Source organism: Talpa europaea (assembly GCF_964194135.1).
Source record: "Talpa europaea genome assembly, chromosome: 8".
NCBI classification, from domain to species: Eukaryota; Metazoa; Chordata; class Mammalia; order Eulipotyphla; family Talpidae; genus Talpa; species Talpa europaea.
In genome coordinates, this window is record NC_140075.1 from 31,143,401 (window position 1) to 31,162,491 (window position 19,091).

Here is a 19,091-nt window from a genome sequence, read left to right on the forward strand (position 1 = left end):
TTCTGTGGTGTAATTTATTAAGAGTGAGGAAGGGCAACTATCCTAGTTCCCCAAAACAAATTTTTTTCTTTGTGGCGATGAAAATAATTGCACATAGTTCCATGTTTCCTTTAGGCCCATATTCCTTTAAATATGTTAAGACTAAAAGACTTAACAATAATGGTAAGATTTTTATTAAGGAAATCATTTTATATTGTATTAATCATTTTATATTGTAGTCAAAGATTATCACTGACTAAAATGGGATGTTTACTTTTGTTATTGACAGTAAATAGAAATTATGTTAGCTTTTCCTTTAATCCTGCTCTTTTTCTTTTAGATGTCTTTTTCTTCATAACCCTTAGTATTTTCATTTATTAAAATATGTTTGGTGGATGATAATCAGGCAGTCTGAAGTTTAGTCTAATACATAGTGTTATGTAGTTCTATCACTAGGTTGTAGATAAGATTTTTGAGCAAAAATTGGTAAGAGCTCAAACAGTTGAGTTTTAAGAGTCTTTTCTTACTCTTAAGAAAATCATATTACCTAAAGAAATTGATAGCATACATTTAACAGTCATCTTTATGGTTTCTATATCTCCATCGCTCTTTCTGGGATCACTGCAGTCTGACATATTCTTACCTCTAATTTTGCTCATCCCCATCCATCCTCTATGCTGTCACAGGTCTACAGTGCAAATCTGATTGTGTCATTTTCCTGATCAGAATCCCTTGCTAGCTCTCCATAACCTTTGGGATGAAACCCAAACTCCTTAACCTTAACTATTAGACTTGTCGTGATGTGGCCTGTTAACATCTTCGGTTTTCTCCCAGATATATGGTTGTACTAAACTGTTCTCAAGTTCCTGAACTTGTCTAGGCCAGCCAACCTTTATTCATTTGGGTTGTTGCTGCTTTTGGCTGTTTTGGCCATTACTGACTAATGATTCCGTGAACATTTGTAAATATGTTTGTTCCTATTTGGACATATGTTTTCATTTCTTGTGGCTATAGATCTAGGAAGGGGGTTATGGATATAGTAACTCTTTGTTTAACATTTTGAGGAGTTATAAAACTATTTTGAATAGGATGAACCATTTTATTTTCCCATAACATATGAGGGTTCTAATTTCTCCACATTCTTGCCTGTTTGTTGCTGTTATTGCCATCATAGTGGTGCTTGTGAAGCTGTTTCACATTGTGGTATTATTTGCATTTTCCTGGTGACTACTTAATATTGAGCATCTTTTTATGAGCATATGTGCTGTTTGTATATCTTTAGAGAAACACCTTTCAAATCCTTTGCCTATTTTTCAATTGGATTATTTGTCTTTTCGTTGTTGAGCTGTAAGAGTGTATATATCCTGGATATAAGTCCCTTCACAGATACATGATTTGCAGATATTTTCTACGATTCTGTGTGTTTTTTTTTTCCATTTTCTTGATATTTTGAACCCCAGAAGACTTTCTGATTTTGATAAGTTTATTTTTTTATTTTGTCTTATATCTAAGAAGGTTTTGTCTAATCCAAGATCATAAAGATTTACTACTACAAGGCTTCCCCTGGTGGCGCAGCAGTTGAGCGCTGGGCTGCGAGGCTGCCCACAGCCTCTGCAGCACCAGTTCGATCCCCTGCCATCGGCGAGGGTCCCACCAAAAAAAAAAAAAAAGATTTACTCCTACATTTTTTCTAAGAGTTTTATACTTTTAACTCTTACATTTAGGTCTATGATCTTAGCTAATGTTTGTGCATGGTGTAAGGAAGGAGTCTAACTTCATTCTGTTGCATTTAAGATATCCATTGTCCCAGAACAATTAGTCGAAAAAACTTTCTCCATTGAGTAGTCTTGGTACCCTTGTTGAAAATTCCTTGGCCGTAATATCTAGGTTTATTTCTGCACTCTTAATTCTATTCCATTGATCTGTATGTCTATTCTTTTGTCAATTCCACTAGTCTTTTTTTTTTTTTTTAAACATTTACTTATTTATGCATGAAAGAACTGGGGTATAAGCCAGAGGTGCTGGGGGCAGGGAATGAGAGGATTCGCCAGAGAGAGTAGGGAGCAGAACAGGCAGATCTACTGAAGTACGTTGCTGAGGAGAGCAGTGGGCGAGGCAGGAGAGGTCTGCTGTGCCATGTGGGTTACTCCCTGGCCTGCCAGGGATCAAAGTGCTGTAGTAGCTGGTGATAGCTTGAGAATGCTGTCTTTAACCCCTGCACCACCAGGAAGGCCCAATACCACTTGTCCTGATTGTTGTAGATTTGTACTATTTTGAAATCAGTCCTCAAACTATATTCTTTTTTTTTTTAATTATTTATAAAGAACCGGGGTACAGGCCAGATATGCAGGAGGGTGAGAGGATTCCCCGCTCAGAGACAGAGCGGGGAACAGAATAGGCAGACTGACAAAACACACTGTTGAGGGGAGCAGCAGGCGAGACAGGAGAGGTCTGCTGCGCCATGTGGGATACTCGCTGACTGTCCAAGATGGAACCCGCAATGCAGAGGCTGTAGTCAGCTTCACAGTGAGCTTTCAACCGCCTGTGCAACCAGGCAGGCCCTGTATTCTTCTTTTTAAAGATTGTTTTGGCCATTCTGGTTCCCTTGCAATTTCATGTGAATTTTAGGATCAACTTGTTAATTTATACAACACAGCCAACAGGGATTTCAATACAGATTATGTTAAGTCTGTAGGGCAATTTAATGGATATTGCCTTCTTAACAGTATTCCTTATCTATGAATATGAGATGTCTTTTGTATCTTCTTTCATTAATTTCAGCATTTCAGTTTTTAGAATACAAGTTCTATACTTTCTAAAAATATTAATACACTTATTTTTTAGTGCAATTTTTGCTTCATAGAAAAATGGTACAGAAAATACAAAGTTCCCCAATACTCCTTCCTCCTCACCCTGGACCCAGTTTCCCTATTATTTATTTATTTATTTATTTATTTTTGAAGATTTATTTATTTATTTATACAAGTACTGGGTACAGTCAGAAGCACGGGAGGGTGAGAGAATTCACCAGAGCCAGAGTGACGAAGTACATTGCTGAGAGGAGCAGCGGGCGGCAGGAGAGGTCTGCGGCCATGTGGGACCCTCATACGGCAGCCGGGGATCGAACCAGTGCTGCAGAGGCTGCGGGCAGCTTTGCAGCCCAGCGCTCAACCACTGCGCCACCGGGGAGGCCCTCCCTATTATTTAAATCTTGTATTATGTGGTACCTTTATTATAAATGATGAATCAATTTCTGATCCATTAAAATTAACTGGAGTTCATAGTTTACATTAGGATTCACTCTAATGTATATTTACAGTTCTGTGGGTTTTAATAAATAATGTCATGTATCCATCATTATAGTATCATACAGGATATTTTTACTGCCCTGAAAATTCCCTGTATTCCCCCAACTCATCCCCATCCACCTACCAAATACCTGGCACCCACTGTTCCTTCTATTATATTTATAGTTTTGCCTTTCCCAGAAAATCATAATGTTGAAATAAAGCATACAGTATGTAGGCTTTTCAGACTGGCTTCTTTCACTTAGCAGTATCTATGTAAGGTTCTTCCATGTCTTTCCATGGCTTGAGAGCCTTGTCATGGCTTTCATTTCATTTTAGAGTGGAATGATAAACCATTGTATGGGTATTTATCCATTTATAGATTGCAGGAAATTTCGGTTGCCTCCAGGTTTTGACAATTCTGAATAAGGTTTCTATAGACATTCATGTGCAAGCATTTGTGTAGATGTAAGTTTTCAATTCATTTGGATAGATTGTATAATTAGACTGTTTAGATAAGAAAGTGCCAAACTTGGGCCTTCCTGGTGGCGCAAGGGGTTAAGCACAGAGCTGTGAGGGTGTCCCGGGCTAGCCAGAGACATGACGGACTGGGCCTCTCCTGTCTTGCCCGCTGCTCCCCTCAGCAGTGTATTTCAGTCAGTCTGCCTGTTCTGTTCCTCACTCTGCCTCTGGTGAATCCTCTCACCCCCAACCCCCACACCTCTGGCCTGTACTCCAGTTATTGTATGCATAAATAAAGTGATTGTGTTACAGGTTGCATTCTTGCTAGCAATGAATGAACTTTCCTTTTGCTCCACTTTTCAGCGTTTGATGTTGTCAATATTTTAGATCTTAGCTGTTCTAATAGTTGTATGGTAGTATCTTGTTTTAACTTCAGACTCCTTAACAACATGATATTAAGTATCTGATTTGCTCTCTATATCTTCTTGGTAAGGTATCTGTTCACACCTCTTTTTAAAAATTTTATGCTGGGGCCTCCCTGGTGGTACATGGGGTTAAGCACAGCACTATGAAACTGTCTGTAGCCACTGCAGCACGAATTCCATCCCCAGCCAGGGAACTGACACTCATGGCGCAGCAGACCTCTCCTGACTTGCCCACTGCTCCCTTCAGCAGTGTATTTCAGTTAATCTGCCTGTTCTGTTCCTCTCTGTCTCTGGTGAATCCTCTCACCCCCCCATACCTCTGGCCTGTACCCCAGTTCTATACATAAATAAATAAATCTTTATAGAAAAAAGAAAGATGATATGAAGATTTGTTTTCTCTTACAAGGAATACAAGCTTTTTGACAACCCTAACTTCTGTGACTAATTTCCTTCCTTGTCATAATAGAGTAGTACTGACTCAGAATACACGTAATTGTTGGTGACCCATGTAAATTATTTTAAACTTCTCTCAATCTTGTTTTGTTATCAGTCATATAATCTTGCTGCTGACATTGTCTCTTTTTTGTCAAAATATATAAGAAGTAACTCACTTGACCTATATGGTGAATAATAATCAGTTTACTTCTTTTAGGACACCATGTAAAATTGAACCCAGTATAAACCGTATTCTAAGCACAAGAAAGCCTGGAAAGGAAGAAGCAGATCTCTTACAAAGAGTTCAAAATCATCAGCAAGATTCTGAGGAGAAAAAAGAGAAGATGATGTATTGTAAGGAGAAGATTTATGCAGGAGTGGGAGAGTTCTCCTTTGAAGAGATCCGAGCTGAAGTTTTCCGAAAGAAATTAAAAGAGAAAAGGGAAGGTATATGGATTGATTCTAGTGGAAGTTTGTAAAAACAGTTTAACTTGGTTGTGGAAGGTTGTGTATTTGCACATCATGCAGATATATACCTTTGAGGATAATTGCTCCATTGGTTGTATCTTTATGTGCTGTTTCTGTGATTTCTACTCATTTTCTAAGCTGAGCTCCCATTGCAGCTTTCCATGAAATCCCATGGGGAAAATTAAGTCTCTGTTCTAAAGTAAAGGAGATGAAGCTCTCAACTGTAGGAACAATTCAAATCCCCAACACAGTAGGCAAATAACTATGACCCCTGACCTGCTTGCTTGTCTATGCCATGCCTCCCCTGCCCATTAAGTGCTTTTCCTATTATTGTCTGAACTATTCCACTAAACTTTCAATACCCTGCCTTCTCTCAGGGCTTATTTAGGTCAATATACACAACATATACTTCTGTCACTTCGATGATAATTATTTGTATTATTTCTTAAAGCCATCTTTCTAAATTAAGAGTGGCTTTACTTATAAATTGAGAAACTGGAAAAAATAGTTTAATGTAATTCCATTTTCTTCCACATATAGGCAGTCTGATCCATATACTCTCAACATTATTTCTGTTAAAATTAACATTCCTTTGTTCCTGTTAGAGGAATAATTTTTTTTCCTCCCTTTGTACTGTAACATTCTCATCATGCAAATATACTCTTTTTTAAAAAACATTTTTAATATTTATTTATTTATTTATCTATTTATTTATACATACAAGCACTGAGTACAGTCAGAAACGCGGGAGGGTGAGAGAATTCACCAGAGCCAGAGCGGGGAGCAGGGGGCAGCAGGAGAGGTCTGCCTGCCATACGGGACCCTCCTCCAGTGGCTGGGGAGCAGCCGGGGATCGAACCAGCGCTGCAGAGGCTGCAGGCAGCTTCGCAACCCAGCGCTCAACTGCTGCACCATTTGGGAGGCCCATGCAAATATACTCTTAAGTTTTCTCTTAAAAAAAAGTCTTCCATTATCTTCATATTCTTGTCTAGCCATTACCTCATTTTTTATGATTTTTTTTTTTTAATTCCCTTCACAGCAGAATTTCTGGGGAATTGTAATCTTCACTGTGTATTCTCCCCTTAGCCTTCCTCACAGCCCAGTGAAGCCACTGTGGTCATGGTCACCAGAAGCCTCCTTGTCGCCAAATGTAGTGGCCATTTCTGTCTTGATTTTTATTGACCTCTTGTCTTCACTTGGCACAGATGATGAAATGATTCTTAATGAAATGTTTCTCTTGATTATTTGATGTGTATTATTCCCTCTCAGTTTCTTTTACTTCTGTTATTCTCAGCTAGGATGTCTTCATAAGGCCCAGGATGGAGTCCTGGAATATTCCAGTTATGCTTTCTTTCTAAAACTATCTCTTGGTAGTGGATAAAATACTGTTTACAGGACATGGACTCAAATTTTTATCCCCATTTCTGACATTTCACCTGAATTCCAGACTCACATTTAGTTGCCTATATCTGTTGGTTATCCTAACAGACTTTTTTTTTTGGTATAGAAGAACTGGTATAGGTGCAGGAGGTGAGAGGATTCAACAGTAACAGAGTGGGGGCAGAACAGGTAGATTTACTGAAATGCATTGCTGAAGGGAGCATTGGCAAGACAGGCTGCGCCCTATGTGGGTTAGCTCCTTGACTGGGGGTCGAACTCAGGCTGGAGAGGTGATAGTGCTGAGACTCAAGCCCTAGGCTACCAAGGAGGTCCCTAACAGACATTTTAAACTCAGCATAACCTAAACAAAATTTTTAATATCTGCACAAACTATACCCTAACACATACATTATCATAGGCTTCTCCATCTCAATAGAAGTTACTATCATGTTACCAGTTATTCCAGCCAGAAAAATCCAGAGGTCATCTTCCTTACCATTCCTCAATATCTAATGAGTAAGCCTAGAAAGCCTATCTCTACTGTTGATTTGGGGAATACGAAAATATTTCTCAAATCTTTCATTTATCATCATTTCTATTATTACACTTGATCTTAGCCAAAAGACTAAGAAGCAATATTACCATTTCTATTATTACCTTAATTCAAACCATGAACTTTTTAGCAGATCTACTGCAACTAGACTGTGTGCCCTCCTCATTCTATCCTTACCACAGTCTGTTTTGCTCACAGCAGATGATTGGTTTGTGAAATTTGGAATATGGACTACTTAATCAATTTCTGTGTCATTCTTACTCAGGGGACATGCTAATCTGTGTATCATTCCAATTTTTATATATATATATATATATATATATATATATATACACACACATATATATATATATATACACACATACATACATACACATACACACACACAAACACATACTCGAATTTCTCCAATGTTTTTTCACTGTCTCAGATGGCAGTTCAAACTCTACCCAAAAATGACTTGGCTACTGCTTACTTCACCAATCTTATCTTGTACTTACTGTCCTTCATATATGCTGGCCTTTTTTTGGATCCTGAATATGATGATCTTGTTCCTGCATTGGGGTTTTTGTGCCAGCAGGTCCCTTGGCCTAGAATCTTTCCCCAGATCTTTATGTGATGACTCCTTGTAATTTAGATTATAACTTTATAATGTCACTTTATCAGAATGATCTTTCCTGTTTACTGGTTTCAAGTAGCTCCTGACATCTGTCACAACATAAACTTCGATACTGTCCTCCATCCTCCTGTCCAGTCACACATTCTCACGTCACCTAATTTTATTTTTAACACTGATTTTCCTAGTTGTGTATGTTTGTGTCTCTGAGTTGAATGTCAGTGTCACATGACGAAGAACTTTTTATTATACACCACTGAAACCCCAAAAGCTTAGAGTTGTGCTTGGCACAGAGTAGTCTTTTTTTTTTTTTTTTTTTTGATTGATTGATTGAATAAATAATAGTATCCTCGACCATAGCTTGAGGACATTGTTCCATTTACGTAACTTCCATCTGTAATATTAATATAATGTTGAGGACATTGTTCCATTTACATAACTTCCATCTGTAATATTAATATAATGTTGAGGACATGCTTCCCAAAGATAGTTTTTGATTGAATAAATTGCTGTGAGCACAGAATACCTCAGCCAACTTTCCTATTTCTAGCCGAGCTACTTACCAGTGCAGAGAAGAGAGCAGAAATGCAGAAACAGATTGAAGAGATGGAGAAGAAGCTAAAAGAAATCCAAACTACTCAACAAGAAAGAGCTGGTGATCAGGTCATTTCTCTTTTTTTAATATACAAAACTAATGCATATTGAGACAAATTTTGACATTATAAATGTATAGAAGGTAAAAGTCTTTCCAGTCCCCATTCAGAGTTCCCAGTAGTTTCTTGGCTATTAGTAGAAGCAAAGTTGAGCAGAAAAGTAATTCAATAGATGGCTTCAAAATGGAATTTGTATCAATTGTATAAGTGATAATATTTATTGACTTCTTTATTATTCCCATTGTTTTGTTCTTATTGTTTGACTTTATTCTATTCTAGTCATGTTCCATTAAAATGGGGTTTACTAAAGAAATTTAGTATGTGCCTGGTACTGCTCAGTTGAGTGTAACAGTACATGTTTATACTAGAAATATAAAGTGATGGAAATAACCTTTATGGTAAGACATTTTATATAGTTAGCGAATACCTAGGGGGAGGGTATGGTAAAGCTAATTTTGGAGCAAAAGGTTAAAAATAGGTAGTATTTTCTAGATAGGGGAGAAACAGTGATTTTGTTTATTTTATTCAAATAGCAAAAAGAGAAGACACCTATGAAGGAGACAGCTGAACTGCAAATTGCTTCCAGTTCTCAGGAAATACCAGGAAAGGCTCCATCCACTTCTGTTTGTTTAGTAAACCCTTGTGCCAGGTAAGACCACATTGCTTATAGGGGCTTATTTAGAACCAGACTTTGACATTTTAGTGGCTTCTAGTCTCCTTGACTTTTGTTATATTGAGACATGATTTTTGCAAGTCTCTGTCACAACATAAACTATGATGCTAATGATGGAGGATAGGATAGTCAGCTTTTTCCATTTAAAAAAAAGTTTATAATAGCAGATTTAAAAAAAATTTAAAAATGCTTATTATAGAAATAATAAAATATAATTCTTTTTTTTTTTTTTAAATCACCTATTTCTGCCACCAAGAGTGATTACTATGAACATTGATATCTCTCTTCTTAAATGTTCTGGTTTGGTTTGGTTTTTTTAAAAACTGGAACTTACCATTTGATAATTTGTTTATACTGTTAGTGTAACTTACATTTTACAAAGTATACTTCTACAATTTTAATGAGTAAAGTTTTCATCTTGTTAAAGAATTTGGATTGATAGTACTAGAACATTATCTTAGAATGAAGATTATATTTAATGAAAAAGCCTCGTACTTTTAAGAATTAAATAATTCTGTGGGTACTAAAGCGCATGTTTTAAAACAAATCTCTTCACAGGGAAACTTCCCTTGAAGAAAATATTTGGCAGGAACAACCTCATTCTAAAAGTGAGTTGTATTTGGCAATCTCATGAAGAATGTGATAAGAAATGTGTTATGTAATAAGGTAAAGGGAGTTGAAAGAATATGGGGGGGGCTAAAGTATTACTGTGTCTTTGAATCATGGAATTCGATGAGAAGTGTGATACAAGATAGGATAGATATTTGAAAAAGTATTTTCAAAAGATTCCTCGGTGCTTTGAAATTTTTGGTTTAAATGTAAATTTAAATTTACCTACCAAATACTTTTCCACTTTAGCTACTGTACACTGAGATAAATATATCAAGAGTATCCAGCAGCCAAGACTAAAAAGTGACTTTTTTAGAAGAAAGGAAAGTTTTAAACTTTTATATTAAAATTTGTGCACCTTACTATTCAGAAACATGTTAAAAGTGGTGAAAACCTGAACATCTACCTGTAAGTAGTTCAAAATAAAATCAGATAGAATCTGATTAAATCTCTAACCACCTATTTACATGAAATACAAATACATGAAGGAATGTGTCAAACAATACAGAAAGAGGTAATTGGCAAAATGCAGCATTATGGAGTAAATAAGTTTCTTCAACAAACTATTAACAAAAACAAAAAACCCTAGAGTATAAAAAGCAGTTAAAAAGTATTTCAACCAGTCTGCATTTACTATTTGAAAAAAAAAAAAATTGGTAAAACTTCTAGATATTTGATATTCAGAAATTGTTAATTTTGTAGTCATGATCAGATTTAGAAATTTGCTTTTTGTAAAGAGCTTTTAGAAATTCATACTAAAACATTAATGTGAAATGATATAATGTCTTGATTTGCTTCAAAATAATTTAGAGTTGCATTAGGTTTGGGGAAGTAGTAGTAGTGGTAAGGAATAAAGATGGAACAAGATCATCCATATACATGTAATTAACTTATCTGTTTTTATATGCCTGAGTTGTTCATTATAAAAATCAGTTTGCCTTTCTGCTTTCAAACAACATAAAATATTGATTGATCTAGTTGTCCTAAGAGTAACGCATTTACTTTCAAGAGTATAAAACTAGTCTCTTTTTCTACAGATCCCAGTATACCTTTCTCCATTTTTGATGAGTTTCTTCTTTCAGAAAAAAAAAATACCAGGTTTGAAGTTTTGGGGTTATTTTTTAAAATACTTAAAGGGGTTTCTGTTATTAAGAGGGGGTTACCTTTGTCAATAGAAAAAAATTTTCTAATGGAATATGCTTTTTCTAGTCTTCCTGCAAATCCCCCACAGGTTTTAACCCAACGAAGACCTCTTGGAATTCTCAAAACTTCAGAAAGCATCATCTCAAATGAGGATGTATCTCCAGATGTTTGTGTAAGGAACAGCATCCCTAAGATAATATAATGAAATAGTGGATTACTTTAATTCTTACAACAGTTTAGGGCTAAAATTAAAATCACTGGTTTGAAATAAGAATATGAAAAGGTGTTCAACATCATTAGTTATCAAAGAATGTAGATCAAAACAACAGTGAGATAATTTACACCCAATATGGTAATCAAAAGACAGAAAATAAGAAGTGTTGGTGAGGATGTATAGAAATTAGAACCTTCAAACATTTCTGGTGGCTATAAAGCAGTGTAATCACTTTGTAAAGTTTGGCAGTTCCTCAGAATATTAAAAATATTTATATGACTCAGCAGCTCCCTTCTGGGTGTATATTCAAGAGAATTAAAAACACATGTTAACACAAAAAACTTGTACATGAATGTTCATAGCAGCATTATTTGTAATAGCTAGAAAATTTTAGAGATAAGTGATGTCAGATAAGTGATGTGCAAATATTTTCTCCTGTTGTATAGGTTGCCTTTTTGCTTTTGTGATAGTTTCTTTTTTTTTTTTTTTTAAAGGTGTCTTGCATTAATTATTTATTATTATTTTTTATTTTTTTATTTTTGCATGTTTATTTATTTATTTATTTGCTTGTTTGTTTTGTTTATACATGCACTGGGTACAGTCAGAAGCGCGGGAGGGTGAGAGAATTCACCAGAGCCAGAGCGGGGAGCAGAGCAGGCAGAAGGACCGAAGTACACTGCTGAGGGGAGCAGCGGGCGGCAGGAGAGGTCTGCGCGCCATGTGGGACCCTCCTCCAGTGGCCGGGGAGCAGCCGGGGATCGAACCCGCGCCGCTGAGGCTGCGGGCAGCTTCGCAACCCAGTGCTCAACCGCTGTGCCACCGGGGAAGCCCTGTGATAGTTTCTTTTGAGGTACAAGAGCTTTTTAGTTTGATGTTTTCCCCACTTGTTTATTTTTACTTTTGTTTCCCTTGCCATTGGGTTTGAGTCCCAAATACATTTTGTGGTGGGTGTCCCCAAATACGTCTTTGTGGTATTAAGCCCCTTATTTTTCCTTTCAAGTACTTTATGGTTTCAGGTCTTATATCCAGATCTTTAAGCCATTTTTAAATAATTTTTTGTATATGGAGTTAAATATGGATCTTCTTTCTTTTTTTTCTTTTTCTTTTTCTTTTTCAAGTGGCTATCCATGTTTTACAATACCATATATTAAAGAGGCTGTCTTTTTTCCATTGTATGGCCTTAGCTGCTTAGTCAAAGATTAACTGTCCATATTTGTGTAGGCTTATCTCTGGGCATTCAAGTCTATTTCATTGTTCTGAGTTTCTGTTTTTGTTCCAATACTGTACTTTTGATAACTGTTCCTGTGTATTACAGTTTGAAGTCAGGAAGTGTGGTTAACTCCATTTTTCTTTTCTCAAGATTATGTTAGCTATTTGAGTCATTTTTTGGTTTTGTTTTGTTTTTTTAAGATGTATTTATTTATTCATACAAGAACTGCGGTATAGGTCAGAGGTGTGGGGGTGAGAGGACTCACCGGAGACAGTGGGGAACAGAGCAGGCGAGACAGGAGAGGTCTGCCACGCCATGTGGGTATAGCCCCCTGGCTGGGGATCGAACTGTGCTGCAGTGGCTGCGGACAGCTTCACATGTTGCTGCGTCTTCACCCCCTGCGCCACCAGGGAGGCCCTATTTGAGGCATCTTGTAGTTCCTTATAAATTTTATAACTTTGTTCTATTTCCTTGAAAAAAGTCATTGGTATTTTGATAAGTAGCATTGTATCTGTAAATTGCTATGGGTAATATTACCATTTTAATAATGTTAATTCTTCCAATCCATGAGCACAAGATATCTTTGTACTTCTTTGTGTTTTCTTTTATTTCCTTTAACAAGAGTTTTATAGTTTTCAATATTTAGGGTCTTCCTCCTTTGTTAATTTCCAGGTATAGGTGATGATTTAAAACAATGGGGTCCCCACATCCTAGGGAGTGAATCACCCAAGGAACACTCTTAAACACATTTTTATTTACATATTTATTGAGATATATATTATATCCAGTAAACTACACAAATATTTACTGTGTAGCCAGATCACTTTTTACATAAGTGAATATAAGTGCAATCTCCACCGAGATCAAGATATAGGAAATTTTCCAGAAAAGCCTCGGGAGCCATTTATGGCTAATGGGGCTCAGGCCCCCATTTTAGCTAACCTGAATTGGAATTTCCAGGGATGAATCCAAACATATGTTTTTGTTTTCCCAGGTATTTCTGATAATTAGTCCACTGACAGCTATGAAAAGTTAATGGTGTCAGAGAATGATTACATACTGTGCTCTGGGTAACACTACCAGAGAGCATGGCAAATAGGTAGGCTGGATGTGGAGGCAGTGCATCTAGGTTCAGTTGTTCACAGGTATAGGCTGAATTATTAAAGTAATGATAATCTAGCTTTTTTTACTTGTTAATTGAATTTTATTAATAGATACCCACAAATTTTTTTCTCCTTTAAAAATATTTAAAATGGGGCCTCCCCGGTGGTGCAGCGGTAGAGCGCTGGGTTGCGAAGCTGCCCGCGGCCTCTGCGGCGCCGGTTCGATCCCCGGCTGCTCCCCGGCCACCGGAGGAGGGTCCCACCTGGCGCGCAGACCTCTCCTGCCGCCCGCTGCTCCCCTCAGCAGTGTGCTTCGGTCCTTCTGCCTGCTCTTCTCCCCGCTCTGGCTCCGGTGAGTTCTCTCACCCTCCCGCACTTCTGACTGTACCCAGTGCATGTATAAACAAAACAAACAAACAAGCAAACAAATAAATAAAGAAAAACATGCCTCTATTGAAAAAAAAAAAAATCTTTAAAAAAAAAAATAAATAAAAATATTTAAAATGTATCAGCTAATAGGGCATAAGTACCATTTATGGAAAATGTGTTCTTAGAGTATAGATATCTATTTTACTTTAATCTTACAAATTTTTAACTATACTTATTAGTTGTTCTAGGTATCTCTCACTTCCGTTCACTGATGTTTAGTCAGAAATTCAAAGCTTATGTCAAATTGGTATTGGTCTTGAAAAAAAAGTAGTAGCTACAAGGGTTAAATGAAATAAGCACTTTTGTGTAAAATAAAAATTGAGTATATAGCATAGAAAATAAGACTTAAATCCTAAGAGGTAGCAGATTATCCGAACATTTCCTAGGCCAAAGTCAGAAGAGAAATAGTATTAGTGCTCTAGTTCTTAGATGAAATTAGGAGGAAGAGGGGGAACGCAATATTTTTCCTTTGTGTGGAGGATCCTCAAAATATGTTTTCGATGAGATATAATTTGCTATTTTCATGATATAAAACCTTTTCCTCATGTTATGATGTGCCTTTTTTTTTTTTTTTAAGATTTATTTATTTATACAAGCACTGGGTACAGTCAGAAGCGCGGGAGGGTGAGAGAATTCACCAGACCCAGAGTGGGGAGCAGAACAGGCAGAAGGACTGAAGTACACTGCTGAGGGGAGCAGCAGGAGAGGTCTGCACGCCATGTGGGACCCTCACCAGTGGCCAGGGATCGAACCGGCACTGCAGAGGCTGCGGGCAGCTTCGCAGCCCAGCACTCAACCACTGCGCCACCAGGGAGGCCCTATGATGTGCTTCCAATGTGCTACTTTTGTACATACTGTATTGAAAATCACTTATCTAATGTGTATGTAAGTGAAAATGATACACTATACATATGCTCTTTGAAGTATTTCAGCTAAACTTTACGTGATTTTTATTTCAGGATGAATTTACAGGAATTGAGCCCATGAGTGAGGATGCTATCATCACAGGTTTTAGGAATGTAACTATTTGTCCTAATCCAGAAGACACTTGTGACTTCGCTAGAGCAGCTCATTTTGTATCCACTCCTTTTCATGAGATAATATCCTTGAAGGATCTCCCTTCTGATCCTGAGGAACAGGATCTAGATATGAAGACCTCTGAGGATCAGCAAACTGCTCGTGGCACTATATATACTCCAACTCTCAGCATCAAGAAACTGAGGTGATTAGTGATTGTAGGCAACACAAACCAGAATATCTGAGTATTCTTATTCAGTCTGTGCTTGTTGAAGAAGTTATTAAACTCTCTATCAGTCTGGTTGTATGCTGAGTGCTTTACTTGACAGTAGAGCTCCCTCGGATAAAGTGTCACGAAGATTTAGTATTTGATATGAATATGAGGTATTAAAAAGTAAATTTTGAAGGTTATGAAACTAAGAGGCTAGAGAATTACAGTATCTTTGAGGAAACTTGGCAAAGAATACTTTGATTTGGGGAGAGGGAGCATTTACTTTAACTTTACTTTGAGTTTAAAATAATGGTAAAATAGCTTAATTTCAGATTTGCAACTAAAGATGTATTTTTTGAAAACTATCTTTTGTCAGAGAGGTGGAAATGAATTGAGAACAGGTTTCAAGGAATGGCATAGAGACCCAAGGATTACGCCTCCTGATATATCCTATTTAAACAAACTATTTCTAGTTTTAGGAGTACTTTTTAATCTGTCAATTGTGTTTTAAAAGCTACATTTTCAAGCTTTTTTCAATAACAAAGTTAATCACATTTGCTACAGATACTCACCTTGAGTGATTTTGATTTCCCTTTTTCTTTCTTGACCTTTTCTTATGAGAGTCAGAAGTCCAGAGAAGGGAAAATGGGGAAGAAAGATAGGTCTTAGTGTTTTTCAGTAGTTTAGAATAATATACAATATGCATTTACAATAGAATAGGTAAATAAAGCATAAAATCAGGAACTAGATACTGGATATTGCTTGTCAAGCAGGGTAGATAAAATTACCTAGATTCTGATTATGAGTCTATTTCTGTTTTGGGAAAATAATGGACTTTTAAAATGGGAGTATTGTATATCAAGCCAAATTATAACAAAGATAAGTTAATATATATTATATCTCTGAGGACTAACACAGAGAAATTGAGCTTTGTATTTTCAAATACAAATCTGACATTGTATTTTCTTTCAGCCCAATTATTGAAGACAGTCGTGAAGCAACACACTCTTCTGGGTACTCTGGATCTACTTCAGTTACAAACACTTCCTCCATCAAGTGTCTTCAAATTCCTGAGAAACTGGAACTTACTAATGAGACTGCAGGTAGGTTCATATCTATCACTTAGGGCAGCTACAGCCATGTCTGGTGAACACTTTATCTCATCAAATTGAGATGTTTGCTTTTCATTTCTAGAAGAATTGGCTATCAATTATGAAATATTTAGCAAAGTTAGTGCTAACTGAACACAGTATCATGAAGACCTGAGATAGATGAGTGTTGTTAGGTTAACATTGTTAGTGCAATATTGATTTTTTTTTTCCCCTTCCTCTGTTAAAGTATCCATCTTTGCTGTTTTGGGTAATTTTTTTTCTTAAACTTCTTTTCCCCAGACAATCCTACTCAGTCACCTTGGTGTTCACAGTATCGAATACAATTACTAAAATCCTTACCAGAGCTGACTGCTGCTGCAGGGTTTTTTATACATGACAAACCAATGCCTAAGTTGGAAATAGAGAAGGAATTTGAATTAGGTGAGTATCACTGAACTTGTGTCCTTTTGTGTATGACAGTGTACAAATAAGTGACTTTGTATCCTTGATGCTTGAGCATTATATTTCCAGATTTTAAGAAATAGCACTATAGAAGTTGAGACTTTGATAAGCTCATATTGCAGTTACAATAGGAATTCTGTCTTTCCCTCTTTCATTTTTTAACAAATGATTTTAAAAAGTATTTGAGATGCTACTACTGGTAAATATAAAGCAACCCTTAAGCCATGAAATAAATTCTAGGTTGTGTGTTTTCACAGTGATGTTTAAATGGAATCAAATCTTCTCAACAGGTAATGAGGATTACTGCATTAAACAAGAATGCCTAGTATGTGAAGATCACAAATTATTCTGGGTGACGCTGAGAAATTCTGCAGAGTCAACTATAATAAAGGTGGGACTGATTCTTTGTAATTTTTTTTTTCAGTGTGTTTTATTTTTTTTAATTAAATAATAAATTTTATTTTTATATTCCCCATACAATTGCAGCCCCCCCATTCTGACCCCAATCCCTCCCCTGCCCCCCAAAAAGTGTCTCTGGTTCATAGTTTTTTGTTGATTTTGATTTTCACTTTCTTATAGTTATTCATTTTCCTGGTCCCTTATTTAAGTTTTCTAGATTCCTGCTATGAGTGAGACCATCCGGATTCTTTGTAATTTTAATTACTTGCACGTAATGTGTGCTGAGAGGCAGTAACTGTGACCCTAGCAATACCGTGAAACCCTTCTAACAATCTTTATATAAGCTGCTTTTTTCAGCTTATAGAAATCACTCACCATTATAAACCAACATCAGATATCAAAAGTGAGAGGCTATTGTGTAAATATCTTGATATGTCCAAAGAATTTAAGTTTTATCAATTTTATCATTTTGAGGTAATCTCTCCAGAAATGTTCTGGCCTGTTCTAGTCTGCACTAGTCACACTGTAGATTTCTCCCTCCCTCCCTCCTTCCCCCTCCTTCCCTCCCACCCTCCCTCTCCCCGCCCCCCCCCTCTCTCTCCCACGCACGTGCATACACACACACACACACACACACACAGTATCACTTTTTCTATTCTTTTATCATTCTAGGGGTTGACAGTACCTCTTTCTTACATTGAATGCCCTGTCTCTTGGATCCCATTTTTTTCTTCTCTCGATTTGAGGCCTCCTATTTTTAGTAGCTTACTGAGAAAGATTGCATAGAATATAAATATTTTGAAACCTTGCATATCAGAACATTTTTTATTTTATATTTTATTTTAGTTGATTGGTAGTTTATCTGGATGTTAGAATACTAGGTTCAAAACTTTTTTCTGGGGCTCCCTGGTGGCACAAGGGGTTAAGACACAACCTATGAAGCTATCCACAGCCACTGCAGCACAAGTTCGAACCCTGGCCAGGGAGCTACCCACATGGCGCAGCAGACTTCTCCTGACTCACCCACCGCTTCCCTTAGCAGTGAATTTCAGTCAGTTTGCCTGTTCTGTTCCCCACTCTGACTCTAGTGAATCCTCTCACCCCCTGCACCTTTGACCTGTACCCCAGTCTTGTATGCATAAATAAGTAAATCTTTTAAAAAAAATCCTTTTATTCTTTAAAAAAAAAACAAAAACTTTTTTCCTTTGAATTTTGCAGAGGAACTTCTTTTGACCTCTAACCTTGCTTTTAAAAGTCTATCGCCATTCTTTGTGTGAGAGTATTATTTTTTTTCTGATCTTTGTAGGTGCTTATGTTTTCCCCAGTATTCTGAAATACCACAATTAAATGCTTTCATTTTAGTATATTGTTATTCATATGCTAGGCATTCAATGGTTATTTCATTCTGGAAACTCCTTCAGTTCTGAGAAATTTTCTTCAGAGAAAAAATTCTTTCCTTGTCTCAGCCTTCTTAGTTCTGTTACTCTAAAATTTCTTTTATTAGGCTATGGGGTGTCCTGGACAGATCCTTTAAAGGTCTTTTCTTTCCCTCCTATTTTCTATCTCTTTGTTTCACTTTCTGGAATGTTTGTTTTTTTCAAGTTTATTTTCAGTCTTTTTCCTGGGTTTTTGATTTCATGTATCTAATTTACAAATTTTTTTTATTTTCAGAATTTTCTTTGTAGCATTCTGTTCTTCATTTCAAGAAAAAGAATATTCCTTATCTCTGAGCATATTAGTGATGCTTTAAAATTTTTTTTTCCTGTATTAGCTGTTTCCTTTTGTTTGTTTTAATCTCTTTCATATTAGAGGCTTTCTTCAAGTCGTTAGCTCTCTACTCATCTTTAAGCATGGAATTCTAAAAGCTAACTGAAAGTTCTTTGTATGGGATCGGGAGAGCCTTATAGCTATGGGTCTCACTATACGATGCTCTCCTTGACCACTTTTTTGGAAAACCCCCAATCTTTAGGTCTTTTTTCTTAAAGTGATCAAATCCTTTTGAGAAAATTTCTAATTTCTTACATAGATAATCTAAATCTGACTGCTAGGTTTCTGAAAGCTCAGTGGGAAATTTATTTGGACATTGGAGGGGGCTGTAAGGTGTATCTTAACATTTGTTGTATAAACTTTCTGAAGGTGTTATTCCCACCTTCAGCAGGATTCTCTAGTCCAGAATACCCTGGTTTTATGTTTTCTAAGAATGAATGTCTGCCTTTCCGGAATGGGAAAGAGGGAGTTGCTAGGCTGGGCTACAGCAGCATGACAGACATCT

At 36.6% G+C, this 19,091-nt stretch overlaps 1 protein-coding gene across 1 annotated transcript in view; it reads left to right on the forward strand.

The window, feature by feature from the left end:
* BUB1B (BUB1 mitotic checkpoint serine/threonine kinase B) overlaps window positions 1-19,091 on the forward strand; it is a gene marked incomplete at both ends in the record, with an annotated part of 49,238 nt that overhangs the window by 20,046 nt on the left and 10,101 nt on the right. Inside the window, 10 exons of the mRNA XM_084240129.1 lie at window positions 4,806-5,035; window positions 8,156-8,268; window positions 8,792-8,907; window positions 9,490-9,539; window positions 10,578-10,638; window positions 10,750-10,855; window positions 14,599-14,861; window positions 15,840-15,970; window positions 16,259-16,399; window positions 16,711-16,811. Of these exons, the coding sequence (XP_084096255.1) occupies window positions 4,806-5,035; window positions 8,156-8,268; window positions 8,792-8,907; window positions 9,490-9,539; window positions 10,578-10,638; window positions 10,750-10,855; window positions 14,599-14,861; window positions 15,840-15,970; window positions 16,259-16,399; window positions 16,711-16,811 (1,312 nt within the window). The remainder of the gene's footprint in view (window positions 1-4,805; window positions 5,036-8,155; window positions 8,269-8,791; window positions 8,908-9,489; window positions 9,540-10,577; window positions 10,639-10,749; window positions 10,856-14,598; window positions 14,862-15,839; window positions 15,971-16,258; window positions 16,400-16,710; window positions 16,812-19,091) is intronic.